Raw genomic sequence first — 24204 nt, 5'->3', positions numbered from 1 at the left:
TAGTTCGCCTATATGGAAAGACCACCACAGCCAACCACCCTTCTGCAATCTATAGCGCTCTCGAAGAAAGCCACAGAGACCAGGCTCTCCGGCAGGATACTCGCGTATCCCTGAAAAAGAAACCCTGGAAGGAGCCATGAATATTGATAGAATATATATTTCTACGCAGAGACGCGCGCGGTGCCATCCAGGTACCCGCGCCCCCAAGGAACAGGAGCACCCGGGGCCTTCCTGCCTGGAACAAGCAGAGCCCAGAGGGATCCGACGCCTCTTCCATATAGATTTTTCATTTTTTTAATGTAAAAAACACAGCATTGAGGAAATATTTAATTACACAGCTATCAAAGAACCTTGAAGTCATTCCAGAGTTCTTTTCCCCTTCAATATGAAAAGCCTTTTAGATTTACCCACAAACAAGTTAATTGAGCTGCTCTCTATGCAAATGTATGCAATGGTATTTCAGAGGCGGATATTAATTTGAAAGTGCGCGCTTCCTTCCCTCTCCGCTGGGTTTTGAAGGAGGGTAATGAGAAATTCAGGATGGCGGCTGATGTCACTCGCCCGAGCGCCAACAGGGATGGGGGCTTGGAAGCGTATCACCAAGCCAACATCCGCGTGGCCAGCGTGTGCACAAGGCGGCCATCTATGGAGAGCGGCGGGTCCAAGGTGGGGCAGAGGTAACCAGGACCAAAGAGTCTTAGGTTAATCTTTCAGCCATCTTGTAGTGACTGAAGGCACGCTAGAATCCCAAATCATTGTCTGCTTCACTAAGTACTGTGCCCGTACGGTGATGACGCTGTGACCGCGTACTTCCTTGGGGGCCAAGGACAAGCCGGCAATATGGGCGATTATACAATAGGGGCAGTGATGAGGCTGTATTAATCCTAAGAAATCGACATATGTCTAGTTCACAATACTGGAACTTACATAAGACAAAACACTTTCTCTGGAGTGCCATGCAAATTCACAAATTCTCAATTTATCGATCCAAAAGAAATTTGAGATCTAAGGATCAATTTTTGCTCTGCCCATGCCGTATTCGCACAGTCCGACATGGCGGTCGATCCTTCTCTTACCTGGGCCCTTTTCATTGGGACAGGCTTCTGCCTTACAGTCACGTCTACTCTGAATTTGTCGGCTTCAAAAAGCTACTTAAAACCTGGCTGTTTTGACCAGATTTCTTCTTTTCTCCTCTGAGACTGCGCTTCAGCGCCAAGATATCCCTGCGGGGGTGATTTGCTGCGCTATATTAAGTTTCGATAACGTAACACAGTAAATAACGATTGTATAACAGAGGTATAGAACACAACAACAGACTTGACACTCACTTCATCATCCGGGATGCATGACATGAGGAGCGGATCCTGCCTTAATTCAAACTTGTTGCCAGCAATTTACAGAAATCTCAGCCGTAATCCTGCGTAACTGCACAATCCCTACAGACAATTTTATATTAAAACACTGGGAAAGTATAAAACCAAAACGAAAATCTCCTAAAGCACTACGTGGGAGTCATCAGATAATGTAAGAAAACAGCCTCCCTGAGAAACACATGAACCATTACAGCAAGTCCAAGACCATCACGATGGACGTCGTCAGAGTGATACGGCAAATCAGACATGTCAATTGTTCTTCGCACGGCTGCCTTAGAGTAATACGGCATCTCAACATGTCTATGTTTAGAGTTATAAGGAAAGCAACTTACGACTGATGAACACTGCAGTTGTAGAAGACAAAGTCCACACTGGCAAATTTCTTCCCCGTCTCCTTCGATTTCAGGTAGAGTTTCACCACCCTCTTGTCTCCTACGAAAAGTAAAAACACTAGTTAAACTCTGCAATCTAACAGGTCAGACTAATCCTTTGGACACAATACACGTCTTTACCAGAGATCCCCCGGAAGGTCTGGATAGGAGATGGCCGCATTGGGATATTGAGAAACGCAGATGTGCTGCAGGTTGACTCTGAGGTCAGACACCGTGGACGGCTGGTGTCTCACCTTGAATCAACTCCAAATGGCATTTACACGAATGGCATAAGTCTGGTTGTCGTGCGGAGATGCATATCTAATTAAGATCTGAAGTTCAGAAGCACCATCTATTTAACCTGCGGTCCAACTCTGCAGGAAGCTGCAACCGGGGAGTGCAACAGTTTTGCCTTGTGGATTTTTTTCTCACAAAGCCTATATTTTGAATTTGAGAAAATGAGCAAAACTTGTCGTGGAAGATTCTAATGACAACCCCCTCCACACCCATCTCGATCAAGAATTTCCATAGTAACATTATTTCGGGCAAGGGTCAAACGCAAGAGCGCAACGCCTGCACAGAGCCAGACTGTGCTCAAAATCATGACAGCCAAAGAGAAGACATGCAAGTGGCAGCGCAGAGCAGGCAAATTATGCGCTGTGAAGACTAATGAGAGAAAACAACTTGGTTATTTGGAACGCCCCCTGCTCTGTGAGGAGGAGAGGGGAGTATTAATAGATCTCGTCAGCCTGGGTGGAGAGCAGAGGTGGCAGCGATTCAGCCTGAGGGCTGGACTGGCGAAGAAATAAGATGGCGCTTATAGGGGCGGAACTGCTACCTCTTCTCATCCCAGCCGCCCACTGAGCACAGGCCACATTAATAGAGTGCACCTCTGCCTACTGTCTACTAGAATACTTCACTCTACTCTCATGCGACTCTACTGCTAGCATGTGAGAACAGACTCCAAAACATCTCTTGCAGCAACAAACTGCAGAACAGGCCACCGAAACCTCAAGCTTCTGTAAATAAGAAAGTAGGAAGCTGCACCCAACATTGACCCCCAACTATGCTAGGGCATGCGATAGAATAGAAAGTGACCCCATATAAAATAAGCAGGACCTGGGTCTGCTGGACTGAATATTTATTAAACAGGTTGCAATTTTTAAATGGAGAGAATGTGGCCTAACAGCTAGGGCAGACGACCTCGGAGCTGGGGAACCAGGTTCGAGTCTCGGCAGGGATGCTCAACATTCTTGGCAAATCACTTAATCTCAACAAAATACAAAAATGAATGTTTCCTTCTGTAACGTAACTAGTGCTCATGTAAAGTGTTCGGATACCTTCGGGTCTCGTTGGCGCTATATAAAACTCCACACCCAAAAAAAAAAAATTAAGGTCGAGATTTTATCTGTTGTAGGTGTCTATGCTTAGGCAAAATACATTTTTGTAGCCTATTTTACCATAGACCCGGCCTACTACACAACTACTCTTGCCACTGGATGGTTCTGATATTTTTTTATAGTCATCCAATGGGCAGGAAGTAAAATTAATTCAATGAATGGGAATTTATCCGTTCAGTCACAGCACTCACCATTCCACATAAAGGTGAGGGGATCCTGTTGGGGTCTTAGTCAAGTCAGCCTCGTACTCACCTCTCCGTGATACAAGAGGGCCTAGCGTGTTAGAAAATAGATACCACCCTCTGCCCTAGAAGCGCGTGTGCCAGATGAGTGACAACCACGGTACTCACCTTGGCCCCTGGTGATCGGAATGATGTCCTTTGCCGATGGGGAGCTGCAGTAGATGCTGCCGTCGCTGATCCGACCTTCCGACTCCGTAAAATCTTCAAAGGAGCAGTTCACCCCCAGGGACAGATCGGGGACGTTCCAGGCCTGGAGAACCAGCTGCAAAGTACAAGATAGGAAGATTGGAAACAAGGACAAAAATCAAATGTCTCAAAGATGGAACCACCACCAGATCCAACCTAATATCCTCCGACAATCCACCCTCCCCCTCAGAACCCACAAGCACCCTCCTAGGACAATGAAGGACGTCTGATAGGCCAACACGCTCCAGGAGGTTTCATGGTACCTCTTAAGCGAGTGTGTTGACCAGTCGTGGCCACTTTTGTTGAATGTTAAATGACCAAATAGTGCAATGCCCTCATCACAGCTCAGGACGTCCAAGAGAGACAAGACTTTCAGATTCAGACGATGACTTAAGAATAAGTCTACATGTTGATGGTCAAATAGTCATATGGCCCATCTTTAGCAGAGCAAATACTACCAACGAGCTATGAAAACCCCTCATGTTGAGAATATGGTCGTGAAGTAGCCCCCATTTCAGTACAAACTTTTACTAAAAACCATTGTTGAGAACTCCAGCCGAGTTTGACAACTTTGGTGTTCAAGGCCAAGATGTGGAGATGGGGCCTGTGGAGGTCCCGGACAAGTCAGTCCGCACAATGCAATACTCATTAGCCAAGGGGTGTGGAAAAGACCAGGCTGGGCAGATTCTTAGTACTCTGCCTCCACCTACCGGGACCTCGGACATGGTGACCGAGATGTTCTTGGGCTGGACGGACAGCTGTACACACTGACGCACGTCTGACGCAAACCGCTGGGGCTCGTCCGCACGTTCACACCGGTCCTTCCGGGAACATCTGAAAGAAGAGACAAATTCTCATCACAACTAGCAGCAACCAAGTACACCCACCTTTGAACATTGTACGCCTGCACCCACTAAGTAACCCAAAAAAACAAAGAAAGAAATATAATGCATGAAATAAATGGTTGGATTCTGCCCTGCCAAAACAGCTAACATTGGGGACATTTGAAAAGCCACATTTACACCAAAAGGAACCTTTCAGAGAAACCCTTGACCCTCGCTGTAAAATTGCTTTTCATGAGGACCACACACAAGAAAAGAGGCAAAAACCTGCAACGGATTCTCACCCTTGCAAGAACATTTTCTTACAAACCCCAGTTGCAGGCCGGTGCAGGCAGGTCAGACTGATTTGCATATGGCCATGTCTGAACTGGGGTGGCAGAGTGGGCTAAAGAACGGTGGTGGATTTAACCCAGATCAGTTGACTGGGGGTGAGTGCTTGCAATGTTCAACACTCCGTCCATCATTTCCTTTGGTTTTTGCTTTGTTCGTCATACGTTGGCAGGATATGCTCAGACGCGAGTCCCTTGCTCACTTTGCCACTGGATTCAAGCAAGCCTGGCTAAAGACGGCTGAAATGCCAGAAACCAGTCCTAGGAAGCTTGTTTCCGGTCCAGGGAAGGCATGGCTCGGCAGTTCGGGCTGGACTGTTCCCATGAGGCACAGGGTCAGACTGATTTGCATATGGCCATGTCTGAACTGGGGTGGCGGAGTGGGCTAAAGAAGGGTGATGGATTAAACCCAGATCGGTTGACTGGGGGTGAGTGCTTGCAATGTTCAACACTCCGTCCATCATTTCCTTTGGTTCCGCGGCCTTTCCTATTGTGTGTTCTGCAAACTAGCTGGTCTTTGACAGCTACGATGCAGGAGGGGTCACAAAAGTACAGCAGAATGACTTCCATGGCCTACCAAGCTCCGTTATGCAACGCATTCAGGGTAGGACATTAATGAGTGCAGTAAATTTAATCACAGGGCGATCTGGGACATGCACGAAGAGTCCAAGTCATACAAATAGAAGATGCAAAGTGTGCAGGCTTGCTCAGCAGAGCAGTGCACATGTAAGCACAGGGCCTGCCCAGACGCATGGGTTGAGTGCAGGGACACGCACCCAGGATCCAATGTTTGCAAGGTGGCCCATCTCTGACCAGTTAGGGGATGTCCCCAGGTGCAGGGCCTAGCATTAACGAGCACCGCAGATTCTATCCAAGTGTCCAGCTGGGAGTGCACAGAACAGATTTACATGCAGCGCCTAACTAGGAGTACGTGCCAAATGTACCAACCGCTGGTTTATAGAGGAGGATTCAGGGACTCCGGACCCGTAAATTGGACTCTCCTCTCTAACAGAATGACATGCTCCAGCAGTTACAGATAAGAATGAAAGCATCTCGAGACAAAGGACAGGGCTTGGGAAAAGTCTCCTGTAGAACGAATAAGGAAAAAAATATGCAACTGACCTTGAAAGTCCCAGAATTAAAAATACCGAAGGGAGTAAATTGTGGAGGTTTGTCCATAGTGGCGCCAGGGAGCTGCCCTGCCAACATAAAGCCCATTTCCTGCTCCAGCTACCAGCTGGACATTACAGCTGTGGCAAGTAAACAATCCCACAATCCTTTGTTTATCGGTAATGGGGTAAGTGAAAGGTGTCAACCATGACCACTTACGCTTCCACCTCGTTGTGCGCTGTTTGCGGAGTCGAGGATCGTGTCACAACCAGAAGGCGCCAAAGTCACAACAGAAGACTTACACTGGGGTACACAATGATTGTAATTCTACTATTTTGTCTCCATTTTAGGAACTACTAGGGCATTGCATGACCCCTTGTCGTGGCGCTCCGATGTCCACGCTGCCTCATAAGACAAAGATGTTTCCACCATGGACAGAAGGGGTGCAAGGGGCACTTTTCTTGCCATCGTCACTCGAGAGCAGGTGACACCAATGAGGGGCCGTGCAGTCAGGGTAGAGTTTAACATCTTGTAATGGGAAAGATACTTTCTTCCTGTTGAAGACCACATTGTTAATGACGTTTCTGGTACAGGGGCTGCATAGGCAGCGCCCTCAAGAGTCCCACAAAGACAAGAAAACATTCTATACGAATGCTACTTTTCAGCAGCTTCGAGTGAACAGCCAGTTTGTGAACCCAAGACTAAAGCAGGAAGATGGGGGATCAAACCAGGCAGGGGTCTGGTGTTTATTTGACCAATCGGCAGTGATGTGGAGAAGCGGAACGTGCTGAGCATCAAAGGCCGCCTTTGTGCTAGTATATTTTTTCAACCTGGCTTTGCACGGTTCGCCTTTCAAAGGGTGAGATACTGATCAGAAATAGGAAGGACTATGTTTGTGAGAAGAAATAGCACTTCCTTTGAGCAGCAACAATATCCGGGGTACCACCTTCTTCAGAGAAGGGACTGCTGTGTTTTCTCGGTACAATGTTCATTTGGGAAATGGTCCTGCAGAAGCCGTAATGTGTTACATATGGGTAACCCATTGTATGCGTTTGGTGGGTGCGATTATGACTTGGGGGCTGCGGGTCATTTTCAAAACAGGAATTATGCCTGTGGCATCTTTTAAGTTGCTTCTAGTTTCTTTTCTTTAAATTTATGCTTCAGAATTTAACCCCTCCACACCAAACCTCTTTCAGTGCCGACACATTCCAGTTCGAATTTTTACGTTGCGTCTCACTTCTTTTGTAATCCAACAGCCGCCACTCAGTAAAAGGCGGGAGACTTGTTACATGTTCCTGCTGAAATACATAGTGTTTAGGCAAGACAGAGTACGAGTTTGGCTCAGTGCTGTAAACATCTACCATCATTCGGCAGCTAGGTGAGGAGTGGGGTGTACCTTATTTAGGGGTACATTATAGCAGTATGCTGTATTCCAGCTTGCTACAAGAGTAGCATAGTTTGAGGGAAGCATACTTAGAAAGGTCATTCCTAAAATACGAAGAGAGTAAGAGGCACTGAAGCTTTGCTGGGCTCGCTTCACCTGGTCGCCAAGCCTCCATTAGAACCAGAATGATGCCCAAGTGGCAGGTGAAGAGACGGGATCAAAGGCTGCGCGCGGGATAGCTCAGGGTATTTGTCGCAGTATACCAGCAGGGGTGTGCTATAAACTGCATCTTACATGGTATTCTGTAGAGTGCGGTCTGGAGCCCTAACAAGGCTAAACCTCTCTCATGGCTTTTGTTTCACCACCCAACGCATTCTGGGAGCTGTAGTCCTGGTTCACCACAACTGGAGTTTGAGATTACAGGGAACACTTGACTGGATTGTGGAGCCCCCTCTCCTATGCAGCCATCTGGTACCCTGGGTGGGGCTAGGAAGGATCCAGGGTTGCAGCATCATCAGAGCAGGAGGTCCATTGGAATCGCTGCTTGGGGCCACTACACGCCTTTCCAACCCAGGGGCCGTTTTCTTTGATTACATTAGGGGCTCATTGCTGAGATACTGGAAGGGGATCACCATCACACCTTAGCCCCAGACCGAGGAAAACACCCCATTAGGCTTGAGACACACTGGTGAGTAGTTATGACACATGATGTAAAATCAAAGGTGGTCGGCATTGCTTTTAAAAGTACAGGAGCGATTAGTGGTAAGCAAGGACCCCTGGTCTACACTCCACACGTACTTAACACAATGATACGAGGGCAGCAGCCCATCGCCAACTGGAAGGCAGGTACCACAACCTCCAACATATCTGTTGGACACATGTGTGAGCATGCCATTGGCCCATATGGAAGGAAAGCTCTTCTTGCAACAGGAAGTCCCACCTTAAAAATAATGGTTGCAACTTAAGCTCCATGTTCGCTTAGTGCTAAAAACTCAAAGAACAAGTCTTTTATTACTAGCCAAGTAAAACATTGTGTAGCCCGAAAGAGCTTCTCCTAACCATCCAAAAAGTGATAAATTAAGGACGACAAGAGGATTGCGTTCTGCTTAAGAGGGGCTCTCTGGAACAGGCATTGGCCTCTCCAAGCTGAGGACTCTCCAAGTTCCTCTCCATGGAAACTGATAGAAGAATTGGACAACGCCCAATGGGGAGTCCTCAAATATTTGTGCGACTATTTTGAAATGGTGCAGTTGTGGTGAAGCTTTTTCAGCTGCAAGAGTGACTGTGGCTCTGGGGCCACTGACAGGACCCAAACGTGTCACCAGTCCCGACTGGAAGGTGACCGTTAGCGGTAGAGTCCAGGGGTGTAAAGGTAGTCTCTGCAGTACAGAGGGGTGCGGGTGGGGGGTGGAGCACCTCTTCAGAGGTTCCCCATTGAGCCCAAGACGAATGAATATCTGAGAGACGTGAGAGATAGCGGCTCATCGTGTTCTGCAGGTTGGCCCATCATTTTCTCTTGCACCACTGCTGGAACGAACCAAGTCTTTAAGTTGAGATGTTTCTGGCATCATAAGAGTTGGAAGGAAGGTTCAAACATTTCCAGAATTAGAACAACCTGCTGCCACACCCAATGTGACTACATCGAAGTGATTAAGATCTCTTTATACCTCTGAGGCTAGAAAAGGGCTGGAACATGCACACTTAAGGTACAGGTCAAGGATAGGATGAAGAAAACAAGAAAGCTTCTCTGAAGTGCCAAGGGGATTTTCTGGAGTTGCTTTTGGCACTCACCAGTTTCACTGTAAGGAACTCATGACGCCTACACGTTTCGGTCTGTTGAGGTGCTCTCCATGCAGGTCTTCAGCTGGAATTCGTTCTTCACTACTCTGGTAAGTTCAGCTTCCCTTCTTCTGGTAAGTGGCCATGCAGTCATTCTCCAGGCTCCATGGCTTATCCCCGGGCTTACGGAGGACCATCAGCCCCAAAGGTTTTGATCGCTGGCAAATGTCATCTCACATCGATGTGCAGAGCCTGCCGACTGTCCAGATATAAATGCAATTCTCATCAACTGAGAATTTTGTACATCTCATTCTGAAGACATCGAGAGGGAGATGGTGAATGCCCAAGACCTTGCATAGTGTAAATTTAGAAATTGTCCTTCAGTCGTGGGGAAGCATCTCATACATATTTGTCCCGCCCAAAAAAATGGTGATATGAATCCAGATCGGTGCAGCTGATGAGCTTAAGTTTCGAGGTGACAGGAAAGAACAACGAAAGCGCTGGGAGATGGAGCAGTCGGCCTGTGCTAAGAGGACACCTAGCTTCATAACATGAGCCAGGGTTTCTCCACTAACCCACAACATGACTCCAGCCTTGGGATGAGGTTGAGAACAAGGCAACAGGTAGCTTGACAAGTCCATCAAGAGACAAAAAGCCTGCAGAGAGACCATCACTTTGCACAGAGATGCACTCCGTGCCCCAAACGGGCACCCCACATTCCTATTCACCACAAGGAAGCACACACAGTTGCAAGTTACAGGGTTTTGGGTGCAACTTTACAAGGGAGGGGCATGTAAGCTTTCTCCACATCATGGGCGCAGGTAGGAAAGCCTGTACACCTGGATCATAACCATAACTGCTCTCACCATCAGACAAAGCATCGCCTGGTACCCGGAGGCAGGTGCCTCCACTGTGGTTTGAGACACACTTGGAAGCATATCTTTCAACAGTCAAACCTCTCTTGTTGAAAGATGAATCGCCTGCAAATGGCTCCCAGATTGTCGAGTCCACTAGAGGAAAAACAAAGCTGGTCTGGAAAATGGACAAGGAGGGCGAACTCGCCCATCCAGTACCTGCAGATAACATCCTCTCATGAGTCCTGGTGGCTCAGGCATGAATTTACACGTAGGACTGATCTAGCACAAGGACTTAGCAGTACGGAGAGAGAGAACTGATGGTGTGAAGTGCAGGGACATTCGGCTCATCGACTTGTCACTCTAACAGCTCTGCCTGGGCATGGAATAGAATGCGTGTGGATCGATAACTAAACACAAGCAGCACGCAAGCAGCGCGCAAGAGCAAACACAGTCGCATCTGATCGTTTGCACTCTACGGTAGACGGAGCAAGCGGAGTAATCCTTGGGGGGAGTGTAAGTGAATTTCTCTCAAACAATCATGTACATCATTTCAATAATTCATTTAGAGGCGAAAGCATTAAAAGTAAGTGCATTTGAGGCTTCAGAGGCCATTTTTATATTTTTAAACTTCTATCAACATAAATCTAGGATTTGAATGAAGATGAGAAATGCCTGCCCAGTCTAAATCAGTCATTTCTTGCCTTTGCCCAACACAAGAGGGTCTGCATGGTTCCCACTTAAATCCTGCTTTCGCAAGACTGTCTGCTATTCCTAATGTTACCTTTGAGTGGCCACGCCTCCTGCCACTAACATAACTTGATCTTGCTGGTGGTCAAGTACAAGTCTATGAACAGAGTTAAATACAAGTAGATTGCACGTCTCGAATAAGCAGAGGCTAGATACAATCCGTTTTAAGTGAAAATCTGCGTCTATAGGAAATGCGTCGGGTTCCGGAGAGGAGTAAACACGGCTGGGGAGTGCATTGTGGGGCAACACATTGTTGGATGAGCAGTACACTGCTCTAGAAGGGACAGTCACTACATGGGAGGACAGTGGAAGTATGCACAGTGACGTAGTGTGGGCGGGGCCACAGGGCGGTTGCTCGGACGTAAATTCTTAGGGGCATTCTTAGGGGAGCACAATTTTAAAAGTTAAGTGGAAGGATCCTTGCCTTGCCCTAGGCACTGGCAGTCCATATAAACATGAGCATTACGCACTGCAGAAAAGGCAGAGCTGAGGGTAGAGTGAAAGGTGAGCGAGCAGGAGGCAGAGCTCAACGGCAGCGCTAAGGCAGATGAAGAACAGGGTGGAGGGTGGACGCCTTCCCTTTCATGAACCTTTTCCATGCTCTGCGTGTAGATGGTGGAGCTGCTCCAAACACGGGTCAGTGGTGGATGTGAGGCACCCAAGAAGGAAACGAGTGATAGAACTAGCTAGCACGCCAATCCCTGGGCCAATGGTGAATTAGCTGCACCTTTTCTTATGCGACGTGGTGGAGAGTGCTGCAGAATGGGAGTTTGCAGTCTGAAGCGACGACTCCCAATATGCTGTGGAATTCTGGTATAGAACGCAAAGCTGCACTCTTAGATGGTGAGCTAGTGTGTACTCGGTCACCCTAATTGACCTGGAGGTGTCTAGAGTCGTGTGAGCCATTGAGATTTAAAATTTGAGGCGTGCACCCACCAAGTGCCCGCTAGATTTTTTATGGTTGTTCAATAGGATTCTGGTTGCTTTGCATAGCAGGAACCCTGGAGGTCACTTGAGATGGGAGCCCTAAGCACAGGCATTAGCACAGCCCAGCCGTGTAATCACCACCACCCACATCAGGGGATAACGCTGAGGAACAGAAGCCGCCACATTATGGGGCTCACCAAATTGAGGTGGTGGTTACAGTTCCTCAGCCACTGACTTGTTTGGGATTATAGCCAAGGAGTCTGTTTTGATACCAATGGCGCAAGTGGAATCCCATGTGGCGGGTGCTACCTCTCCGGCGTCGGCATACTGGAAGTCAGTGGGAAGGAGTTGGGCCTCCACCAATGAGGGACAGGTTGTTGCCTGTTATTACGCTGAGGCATGGAGCGGTGATGGAATGCATGGTGGAGGAAGATAGATCAGGTGCCACTTGGAGAAGATCCAGTTAATTAACCACGATGGTACACCCCCGACCCATCAACATCCGCCACATGAGGATGTAGCGATGCCGACTTATTATAGATGCTGTCAATTTAGGATGATGTCAAAAAAGACGCTCAATCAGTTTAGCGCGCACCACTGAAAAATACAATGACCTGCTGGTCACAACTATGAATCCTGGCAAGGTCAGCTCAGCTGTCTGCTTTTTCCCCCCTTAACCTTAGAAACATTATATTAAGTAATAACATAGTGCTTACAAGTCACTGACGTATGATATTGAGCGCTATATGAAAACAACCATTGGCAAAGCATCAGATGCTTGTTTTGCTACAGTTCTTTCAAAACGTAATTTTTGTGGAGTCTGCTGGACTCTCGTCAATCTACACCAAACAGCTAATCACAAGAATATCTCAGACTCAAAAATCACCTATTGCCATTACAGTAAGGGGACTACTTTGTAGGTGGATGTGCTCCTTGTGAAAGGGCAGAATGCAGCCAGTCACAGTGAAGTTAGCCAATGGCTGAAGTGGGCGGACCCACTGGGCCCCGCTCTAATGGGTGGAAGAAAACTGTGAATGACATTAACAGACCAATGGGTGAGGAGGGCTGGCGAGAGACATAGGAAAGTAGCCATTTTATACATATAACTTTAGTAAAAGCAAAAAATCTTGATCAATCCTAGACCTAAAATAGACCTTACTGACGAAAGGAGACTGGATTAAGTAGAAAATGTCTTTCAGGGACTGTGAAACTGATATGTGCCATGGCCCAAAGAGATTTTCTGCTAACAAGTTACCTACTGGTATCTTGTGTGATTTTTATTTGCTTGATACTGATAGGTGTAGAATTTTCAAGTGATATACTGCCCACAGGCATTTCGGGTAATTTCACTTAAAGTCTAATTTTAAAAAAACACATAAAGGGAGAGTTCACACATTTGCCAACAGCTAAAATGTGCATAGCTCTACAGACCTTAATAACCTTCTCATTTTAAAAGCATCAGCTTGTCTACACTGCAAACAGCTCCCCTTTCATTGCCCCCCCCCACCTCTCAAGGTGCGCGCAGCTAAGAAGCATTCTCCAGGTGCAGCCAGTGCCTATTTTTAGTGTAAGAGTAAGTACCACTGTCAGCAGATGCCGAGCTGTGCGTCTTTCTGCGCCCCAGGGGTGCCCCGCGACCGCCAGGTACTCACGTGTTATGTAGGACACACCAGCCGCAGTGTGGGTCTTTGGACCCCAGACATGCCCCACAGGTCACGTACTGCTCACAGCTCTCCACCGGGACCCTCGTCACCTGAGGAAGAGAAGCGGGAAAAGAGAATTATGGCCCATTCCTCCAACTCACCATCAACCGCAATGCCCTTGAGCACGTGCAAAGTGAGACAATATGTTAGGACACACATCTCACAGCCCAATCACAGCCCACTGCACACGAAATGTCGAACGTTAATGAGATTGCAAGGTGAGCTGAAACATGTCATGGGGGCACAACATTTTATGTTTTTAGACATACACCCGAAGCTTCCTGAAGGTTCACAGAATGCGTAGCAATAGATAGAATTACTAACAGGGAAAGGCGAAATAAAAACCACAAAAAATACCATCAATCCAATACAGCAACACATAGAGGGCATTAAATTAGGGGAAAAGGGGGTCAAAAACCCTTCCAAGTGAAACCAAGTACAAAGAATGTCCCCAGAAACAGGTATGGGTGGCAAATCTCTTTTAAAGGTGAAAGTGTTGGAGCTAGACTGAGGGAGAGGCGGGCTTCCAAAATCTGGGAATGTCAACTGAAGGAACGGGATCAGCAGTATGTGGTTTTTAATGATTTGATGATTTTTTTTATTTTTACTTTTTTTATTTTTTTTTTCCAAACGTGAAAACTCCAGTTGGCCACTAACCAGTGGCTTGTACCGGGGAGATTTATTTGGTGGCAAGTTTTTGGGACAGCAACTGCTATGGAAAGCCTTCCAGCTGCTTCACTGCTGTTTATTCGGGGCCACTAGTTTAAGCAATTACTACTAGTAAACAGTAGGATTACAAGGTTTTTGCTGCTGGGCATACGCAGTGCATCCAACCCCCCTATTCCAACCCGGAAAAAAATCTGGAATAAACCAAGTCTAGTCAGAACTATGGTCGTTTTCTCCACTGCCCTGACACGCTGGGTGGGGAATGTTTAAGTCTCTGAATCTATCCCCAGGCCCCACCGCAGTCAGGTGGTCTACAAACCCATTATGCTTGTCGACCACACAAACAGACCTGAACTCAACACAGCATATAACCTGCACCAAGCCGCCTCTGCCGACCTACCCCGCAGCCCTGGCCCACGCAAGCCCCTCGCCTGCAGCTTTGGTCTGCACCTGCCGCATCTGCCAAGTTGCCGACAACACCTCCCCTCTCTTGCAGCTACAGTCCTTGCCACTGTGTTTCCAGACAGTGGAGACTGAAGGATGAACTTCAGTGGTGGAAACGGGTCAGACGACCTCCATACCTACCTCTAATGGCCAAGCATCCAGGACCAGGATTGCTAGTCCAGGCTCCAGCACCATCTGGAGCGGAGCCTCCAAGAAGGCTTAGGTTGCCCTGGGCAGTGAAACTCCTCGGTGGATGCAGTGTCCATCACGTGGACTGGCAAGGAGTATGCCTGGACCTGCAGCTCAAGAATCCCAAATGCAAGCTAAAAACTCACTTATTCTATGTGACCCCAGCCCTGCACACCGCACCTCAGGGACACTCCATTAAAACCAACATCTTAAGACAAATTTGACAGTAAAATGAACAAATTGATATCACAAGTCTTGTTTGTTGACGGGCGCGCAACAGCAGCAAATCTAGTCTCTGCCTCTCCCTAAATGCGCTTGACACCATGCCCAGCCTTTTGCCTCTGAGAACCGTAACACCACGCGCACCCACCGTGTACTCACACCATGCCCAACTCGTTGACTTTCGATGCCCTCACAGTAACGCCAATCCAGCATCCCCTAACCATGCCAGCACCAAAACCATGCCTCCGTACGTCCATCTTTAGGAACACAGCAACAGCCGGGGCTATCCGTGCCCTCTCAGTGCCGGGTCCCTCCGCCTATGCCTGTGATGTCACACCATGCACGATGCCTCTGATGTCCATGACTGCAGAGACACCATCACTGGCCACTTTGTCTCCCCTAGACTAGCATAACGCCTGGCTCCAAGGTCTCCCTGTGCACATACAGTGATATCATGATCCCTCCTTTGTTTATGCGCCAGCGGGGACACCAAGCCGCTAGTTCTTTGTGCCTATAGAGCGACACCAGGCCCACCCCATGTCTCTGTGCACGCATGCCGACACCAGGACCGCCCAACATCTCTGTGCATGCATACCAACACCAGGGCCACACTACGTCTCTGTGCATGCATACCAACACCAAGAGCGCCCCAAGTCTCCATGCATGCATACTACACTGCACCCACCTTTCTCGGTGGATGCGCACTGACATCATGCTCACCCAACATCCCGGTGTGTGCATATGGACACCGTGCCCACCCTTCTCTGTGCATGCATACCAACACTAGGCCCTCCGCACATCTCTGTGCACACATACAGACAGCAGGCACATCCTACTTCTCTCTGCATGTATATTGACACATGCCCATCCTTCTCTGTGCACGCATACCAACACCAGTCCCACCCCACGTCTCTGTGCGAGCATCAGGCACTCAAACATGAGCCTTGGCCCTGGCAATGAATCTTCCACCAATGTACAACAACAATAAAAAATGTTTAGATAACTGGTGATTTATGATCCTGCTGGAGAGCAATCATTTGTCTGTTGGTAGTTTTTAAATGCAGATAAACAATGTTATGTTGATAGTACAGTGGGTTACTGCTATTCTCAGAGAACCTCGTGTTACTTGCAGTTCAGAAGTTACAATCCTAATAAAGGACAGTGCCCTATGAACTGTCATCAAAGAGCTGCATACAAACTTCGCTTTTTTGTGTTGTGATATAGTTAGAACTTCTCCAGTCTTTCATTATTCTAATGTTGGTGAAAATGTAATGTAATGTAGTGTGAACTTGTATAGCGCGGCTACCACTCCAAGGAGTATCTTGGCGCTAATCCAACCAGATGAAGTAGTTGGCAGAGGCGGACACATTCACGCTAAACGCTAAATATCTACACCATTGCTGAGCAAGCTGCATCAGTAAGGGAAAAAAACCATGTTTTTAGAACCCTCCTAAACTGAGTTTCCTGAGACAAGGATCGTATAGAAAGAGGAAGCTTATTCCAGGCCTTAGCCCCAAATACAAAAAGAGATTTACCACCTTTTGTGGCTAGCTTGAATCTGGGCAGTTTATTTGGGCAGTTTTACATTTTTATCAGTAAAGCTGACCCCCAACTACTGGAGTACTCTTTAAATCCTGAGTTTGTGCTTCTCCAGACCAAACCCTCGTAAAATACACTGCCCACCAGTATGGATGACATGTGATTTCTACACCTTGTAATCCTCATAGGCTTATGTGACATTCCCCGTAGACTGATTTATCGTCTCTGTATAATGTGTGCGCGATGTAAAGTACTGTGACACCCCATGATATGAGTAGCGCCACACAACAAATGAAAAGCATATGAGAGCGGGGCAACGGAGAGATGAGGGGCACTAGTGGAGGGTGGCAGTGAGGGAAGCCGAGGAGGTGGTCATGGGGTGGGGGTGGAGCTATGGAGAGATGAGGGGCACTAGTGTAGGGTGGCAGTGAGGGAAGCCGAGGAGGAGGAGGTCATGGGGTGGGGGGGGCTACGGAGCGATGAGGGGCACGGGTGGAGGGTGGCAGTGAGGGAATCCGAGCAGGAGGTCATGGGGAAGGGGGGCTGTGGAGAAATGAGGGGCACTAGTGGAGGGTGGCAGTGAGGGAAGCCAAGGAGGAGGTCATGGTGTGCGGGGCGGGCTACGGAGAAATGAGGGGCACTAGTGGAGGGTGGCAGTGAGGGAAGCCGAGGAGGAGGTCATGGGGTAGGGGGGGAACTACGGAGAGAAGAGGGGCACTAGTGGAGGGTGGCAGTGAGGCAAGCTGAGGAGGAGGTCATGGGCTGGGGGGAGCTACGGAGAATGAGGGGCACTAGTGGAGGGTGGTGGCAGTGAGAGAATCCAAGGTGAGGTCATGGGGGTACAGAGAAATGAGGGGCACTAGTGGCGGGTGGTAGTGATGGAGTCTGAGGAGGAGGTCTTGAGGGGGAGGGGCTACAGAGAGACACTTTTGGAGGGTGGTAGTAAAGGTATCTACAGAGAAAGAGGTCATTGTTGGTGTCCCAAAAAAGACTTTTGCACCTGCACTAAAGCCAGCCCTGTCATGGCATTTCTGTTTTCGTTTAGTTAATTAACATTTGGGTGATTAGGAAAACTGTGGAGCATACTTTAAAGTGCGTGCTAATTACATTTACTGCTAAATTCAATGTTTCAAGTTTGAAGGTCATTTTACTAATTTTTTTACCAGGAATAATGAAAGTGGAACCAGATGGTGGCTGATATGGGGCTGGGGCCCAAGGTCAGCTGTGAGATAAGATGCACTGAAGAGGGGTGGCAGAAAAGTGGATAATCAAGTCTGTAAGGAAGCGTGCTGCAGAGTCTGGGGTCAGGTGGAGGTAGTAATGAAGAGGGATTCTCCCTGAGGGAGCTCGAGTAGTGTCACTTGCCCGATACTCCCATCTTAGGAATCGCCTCTTCCCATCAATGGGACATTACATGGAAAAAGAACACTTTTTGAGAGTGATAACATTTAGAAAGATTTGGAAAAGAGTGCGTTTTACTGGGCCTTGTAAGACTAAGAAGAGATAAAGGAGGGCCCGGAAGCAGGCCTTGATAGATATACAAGTGACAAATTGGGCAAGCAGTGGCCCACCAGAATGCACCCTTGGCCCACTCAAATAAAAGTTCCTGGAGCCGGGCCTGGCGCGCATACTGACACCTTGCCCACCCCATGCCTCTGTACATGTATACTGTCACGTGCCCACCCTCTCTGTGCATGCCCACTGACACTTTGCACACGCTCTGTGCACGCTGCACGCTTACTCGCACCATGCCCAGCATGCCACAAGCAGTGACACCACGGTGCCACCATCTCTCTATAACTACAGCGTCACACAATGAACAAACCACATTTTCCGCCTCGCTATGCCCGCGCAGTGCCCATCACACTCACTCACGCACCTGCAGTATGAGCTCTCCTGCCCCTCACCCTGCCGCGAGCCGAGCCCACTCTTCACACTGTCACCTTCGATGATGAATACCTCCCAGGCTTTACCTACCGGCTGCGGGCACAGCGTCGCCAACAAATGACTGTCACACTCCGGCACGGCGCTACGCCGCTGCCTACCTCAGCAAGTCAGGCCCTCGTCATCAATCACAGGCAGAGAAAGTAAAGACTCCGAGGAAAGGCCGACTGTCACCACTCGGCTCCTCCAGCAACATACAAGGCGGCAAATAACACAAAACAGGCGGCAAAACCGACATGGCGCCCCCGAGCCACGTGCGCGGGCCTGCATCTCACGCGCCAGCCGAACTGCTCAAGCGTAATTGCTGCAGGGCGCGGGCCAGGCAGCCAATCGCCACGCTCCGCTTCGCATACTAATGTCCGCACCTGCGGTGCACGCTCTCTTGTCATTTTCTCCTTTATTTGGCGCAAACTAAAAAATGTATCCACGGTTATAAATCATGACAGGCGGTGAGGACTCCTCGAGATGGCAGGCGCTGTCAGCAGGCAGGTACCGCGCACCTTCTGTGTAATAAAGGACCCATCGCAGGTCCTCGGCGGAATTTAAAGGTATCCTGGCCCTGGCAGAACGCTGACAGGTTCGAAATGGATTCTATAAGATCCATTTGGCAGCGTTTTGTTTCAAGTCTCCTCGCTTACAATGATGGTAAATGCCACTGACTGAAGGCTTTGGCGTCTATGACACCAGCGTCCTTTGTACATGTATTCAAAAGTCCCAAAATCCCCTATGTCACAACTGATTCTAAAAGAAACCATCTACAACTGGTCAAAAGGAATTCTAGCCATTGGCCGCGAGTGTAATCATTAAGCACAGGCCGCCTGCATCATCCGATGTACTGACCGTTATTTTTGCATTTACTATCAGCTTAGCCAGGGCTTCGGATGGCTGTTTTCTAAGTCGGGGATGCTGTGAGGTACAAAGCATTGGTCACTTACAGAAGACATGCTGTGCTCTCTCCAGTGTTGCCCTAATGTATCGGGGGCCGCCCTCAGCCAAGGTGCACATCTGATCTACTGCAGACGCAGCACAAACCAGGGCAGAGGTGCAGAGGGGAGGCCATATATGACGACATTCGCAGACACAGGCAGAAGGGCCCTAAGGCTATTAGAACATTCCACCCATTAAAGATCCAACTAACAGCCTGTTTGGGGTTGAAAAATGTAAGGAGGACCTCGGGTGCCAAGAGTTGGGGTATATAACAGAGAGGCAGAAAGGGCACTTCCTGTCCGTAATGGGCAAGAAAACTTATCCTGGCTGCCCCGGTAGCAGGGCGCGATCAAGCGGGATAATAACGCGGTTATGAGAAAATAGGAGGCGATAAATAGATGTTTACAGTTGTAAAGGGTAGAGGAAGGGAAGGGCAGAGGGCAGCACAGGAGAGAGATGAGACGCTGTAGGTCACGGGAGAGAGATGAGATGCTGCGGGTCAGTCAGAAATATTGCTTTGCGCAAAGGGTAATTGGACCGCGCAGCCAGGACCGCACAGCCAGTGGTAAAGTCTGAGGCTGTGTGAGAGGTGGGCCGTGCTGTCAGCGACGCGGGAATGGTGGCAGGAGCAGACCAACGCTGCAGGAGAGGGGCTGGCGCAGACCAACGCTGCAGGAGAGGGGCTGGCGCAGACCAACGCTGTGGGAAGGTGGCTGGCGAAGATGAACGCTGTGGGAGAGGGGCTGGTGTAAACCAAAGCTTCAGGAGAGATGCAGGCATGGGCCAGGGCTACGGGGAGGTCGGCTGTGTGAGGGGTGGCCTGCTGCAGGCAAGTGACACAGGGGAGGTGGTATGACATGGGAAAGTCCTGCGGGACAAGTGGGCCGCACTGCCAGTGGCATCGCAGAGGTGGGCTGGTGCAGGCCAGGCCTTCAGGAGAGGTGGACTATCTGCCAACATCACACACGAGGTGGGCTGGCACAGGCGGAGTGCTGCAAGAGGTGGGGCTGGCACAGGCGGAGTGCTTCAAGAGGTGGGGCTGGCACAGGCGGAGTGCTTCAAGAGGTGGGGCTGGCACAGGCGGAGTGCTTCAAGAGGTGGGCTGGCACAGGCGGAGTGCAAGAGGTGGGCTGGCACAGGCGGAGTGTAAGAGGTGGGCTGGCACAGGCGGAGTGTAAGAGGTGGGCTGGCACAGGCGGAGTGCTGCAAGAGGTGGGGCTGGCACAGGCGGAGTGCTGCAAGAGGTGGGGCTGGCACAGGCGGAGTGCTGCAAGAGGTGGGGCTGGCACAGGCGGAGTGCTGCAAGAGGTGGGGCTGGCACAGGCGGAGTGCTGCAAGAGGTGGGGCTGGCACAGGCGGAGTGCTGCAAGAGGTGGGGCTGGCACAGGCGGAGTGCTTCAAGAGGTGGGCTGGCACAGGCGGAGTGCTTCAAGAGGTGGGCTGGCACAGGCGGAGTGCAAGAGGTGGGCTGGCACAGGCGGAGTGTAAGAGGTGGGCTGGCACAGGCGGAGTGCTGCAAGAGGTGGGCTGGCACAGGCAGAGTGCAAGAGGTGGGCTGGCACAGGCAGAGTGCAAGAGGTGGGCTGGCACAGGCAGAGTGCAAGAGGTGGGCTGGCACAGGCAGAGTGCAAGAGGTGGGCTGGCACAGGCAGAGTGCAAGAGGTGGGCTGGCACAGGCAGAGTGCAAGAGGTGGGCTGGCACAGGCAGAGTGCAAGAGGTGGGCTGGCACAGGCAGAGTGCAAGAGGTGGGCTGGCACAGGCAGAGTGCAAGAGGTGGGCTGGCACAGGCAGAGTGCAAGAGGTGGGCTGGCACAGGCGGAGTGCTTCAAGAGGTGGGCTGGCACAGGCGGAGTGCAAGAGGTGGGCTGGCACAGGCGGAGTGTAAGAGGTGGGCTGGCACAGGCGGAGTGCTGCAGGAGAGGTCAACTGGGCCTCCACGTGAGGCAGCCCGGACGCAAGGCGCCATCTCATGGCGAGACTCGAGCAGCGGATGGGGTTGGGGCTCATACTGAACTCATTCCTCACTGCTCAGCACTTGGGCGAGATGATGCGACCACAACAGACTCACTCAACGGTGTGGACAAGGCTTCCTAATTCAGCTTATGATAAACTATTTTTCCACAAACATCTGCTTATTGTTTTGAAAGACCGTTTGGTACCTCCTGCTGACCAAATAATTTCCCTCTGCACCAAGATTACCGTTTCTCTAGCTGATAAAGTAACCATATCTAGAGATGAACACCAGATTAGGAGCTCCAACATCAGCAGATTAGAGACAAAATACTGCAGGAAGGAGACAAGAAGACAGCGCGTCCCAGACTAGGTCCCCAGAATCTGGGAGAAGATCCCCTCAGACATGAGAACAGCACCACCGCCCCCACAACTCGGAGAGGAAACTGAAAACTCAAGTTTTCCAGGAACACAACCTCAGAGCGGCCTTCTGTAGCGCTCCTCCCTCCTTCTGCCGCCCCGTGTGCCCTGCTGGGACCGGCCACTCGTCCAGCGCATTGTTGCTAGCCAGCGAGGTTTGCTCTTTAAAAATACCAAACCTGTAGGAATTACTTTAGGTTCAGTATCCCTCCCACTTCATCCTTCGGCATAACCATGCTAATTTTTTTATGCTTTTTAAGAAAGTGAGATGTATTTATTTGTTTGGTAATGCTGTGGACCAAAAGGCCTAAAATGACCCATGGGTGAGCACTACCTCAAGCCACTGGTACCAGAAACAACACTTCAAGACAAAACGCACCCCACGTGCAAAGCCGACTGCAAATGGACCAATGATGCTTTAGAGACGGGGCGCTGCGAGGGTCAACCCATCCTTATAGGCAAAATAGTCAATCACCTCGAGTGCACGGCCAACCGGAGGTCCAAATTCCAAAGAAAATAATAATCATTTTCTTTTAAAATGAAAAAAAAAATGAGGGTGCCAGTTGCTGGCAGTTAGTTTAGGGCCAGGGATACCCCTGCTGAACATATGGTAACCCACCGATAGGTAAACTTGTAAGAAGGACTAGCTTGGCACCTAGGGCCCGTCAGTAACCTGGTCCATGATGCCCTGCGCAGCTGGGAAGGAAGCCCGGATACTGGGATACAAGGCTTTCTTTAGGAATTCTTTGTTTATACTGAGTGAGACTTGCAAAGTGGTGGTAATTCAATGCTACACAGCAACTAATCGCCATTACGGTCACCAGCTCCATGACAATAATGTTAATGACGTCAGGAGGTACACAAGTAGGACATAGGCTCTACCAGCGCCTCTTGTCCATCTGTGATCTGCATACAGATCTGTACCACAGGGGCTTTAACTCACGGAGCTATCTTGCTGCCCTGTAAGCATACACGTTATTAAGGAAACAGCTCTATGTCCAGCATCTTAGTGTTCAGATGTTCTGATTGTCCAAGATTCTGCAAGTAACGGGCATCTCACATACTACACAGGTGCAGCATACAGTGTTCAGATTTCTAAGCATTCAGCTTGTTAAGAAATGCTAAGATCTGAATCTTGGTACCCAAAGAATTGTTGCCAAGAGGGGGTGCACGCCTGTGACGTGTGTGGCCAAATATAGAGTCATCCCAAGGTCCATCTGGGTTAACAGAAGATTGTCCCTGGATCTAACGTATTGAAACTAAAACTAATTCATGTGACTTCTAACCACGCCTGGGCATGCAAGACGTTGTTTTAATGATAGCCTGGCTGCTCGAGACACTCACGTCAGCCTCGGCTTACACTATAAAAGGAACAGCTGATTCGTTATTGCTACAAGATTTATTCGGCAGAATAAGGATTTTTTTTCTACAACGTGTATCCCAGGGTTTGCAAGTTCATGTCTGAAAACCAGAGAAATTAGGTCCGAGGGTGCTAGGATAAGGGGATGTGGACGGCACAGAAAAATATTTTAGCTGTTTGTAATATAATATGCAAATGTTACCTTTGCTAACTAACAGAATTGCAAAGTAAGTGCAGCTATTCAACAACCGAATAAGCAAACCTCTTTTGGCATTGAACTGTGTAACCAACACAATTTGTAGAGCACGAAACGTCATCCTGACCACTCCAGACTGACTGCTGGTGCAATTTTAGATAATAGTAATTAAGGGTGGACCCACAGTAACCGCCAGGATGGAGGTAAGATCAGTGTCTGGATCAAGATGATGCCTACCAACAGATGCCTAATGATGAGTACAATGGATTTAACCACAGGGATGGCTACCAATGGCTGGCTGATAAAGGCCATCTCTGGTTGGACCTCGCAAGGGGCACCCAAGAGCTTACTGGCGATTCCCATCAATGGCTGCTCCACCAAGATGTTCACCGATGGCTGGCCAAAGGTAGTCTTGAACAGCTGAATCCTGGTGACACCAACCAAAGGACCGCAATAATGGCAGCCATGTTTGCAGCACAATGACGTCAACAAATGGCTGACTAATGATGGAACCACAAAGATGTCTACCAGTGGACGCAGAATGAAGGCAAACAAACAAACATTGGCAGCCCATTACCTTTGCTAACACCCCATCACTTCATCTTTCACAAATCCAAGACCACCACCAGTTTGGTCTGCGTCTGCGCTTCAGTTTGGAATTTACGGTCTACAAAGGTAATCCCCAAACTTTTGGGTGAAAAAAATATTCAATCATGAAAAATATGTGATGACGTGGCGCCCCCGGCCTCCCCTAGCCCCAGCATAATTGGTTGTTGACCCGCCTAAACCGGAAGCACTTCTAGTGCTTTCCGGTTTGCGCGTACAGTCAACGTAGGGCAAGCCGGTCCAAACTTCTCTTTTCGCCGCTCCCCAGCCTTTGCAGACTAAACGACGGGTCAAGGCCTCAGTCGGAGGCCCCCAACGATTCTTTTTCCCCGCCCGCCATCCCCTAAGGCAGACATTTTGGGATTTTGTATGTTTTATCTTTTTCCATTTCAGGAGGAGTAATGTAATGAAGTCTATTTGATTGAGTTGTCGTAATGTTAAAATAAAAGTGTTTTCTTAACTAATTTTTCAATGTTCAGGACATATGTTT

The 24204-nt window shown here is 49.2% G+C and overlaps 1 protein-coding gene across 2 annotated transcripts in view; it reads right to left on the bottom strand.

Annotated features, from left to right (window-relative positions):
• The window catches only part of PLXNA1 (plexin A1), a 507337-nt gene that overhangs the window by 226396 nt on the left and 256737 nt on the right, over positions 1 to 24204 (bottom strand). For both annotated transcript variants that reach the window (XM_085624414.1, XM_085624415.1), the window contains exons 4-7: positions 13200 to 13300; positions 4283 to 4406; positions 3495 to 3648; positions 1706 to 1805 (exon numbers count right to left, since the gene is read on the bottom strand). In XM_085624414.1, coding sequence (XP_085480540.1) covers positions 1706 to 1805; positions 3495 to 3648; positions 4283 to 4406; positions 13200 to 13300 — 479 coding nt within the window. The remainder of the gene's footprint in view (positions 1 to 1705; positions 1806 to 3494; positions 3649 to 4282; positions 4407 to 13199; positions 13301 to 24204) is intronic.

The sequence above is a fragment of the Triturus cristatus genome, chromosome 9, assembly GCF_964204655.1.
Source record: "Triturus cristatus chromosome 9, aTriCri1.1, whole genome shotgun sequence".
Lineage (NCBI taxonomy): Eukaryota > Metazoa > Chordata > Amphibia > Caudata > Salamandridae > Triturus > Triturus cristatus.
The sequence above is the reverse complement of the archived record's forward strand: the minus strand, read 5'-3'. Positions and strand labels throughout refer to the sequence as shown.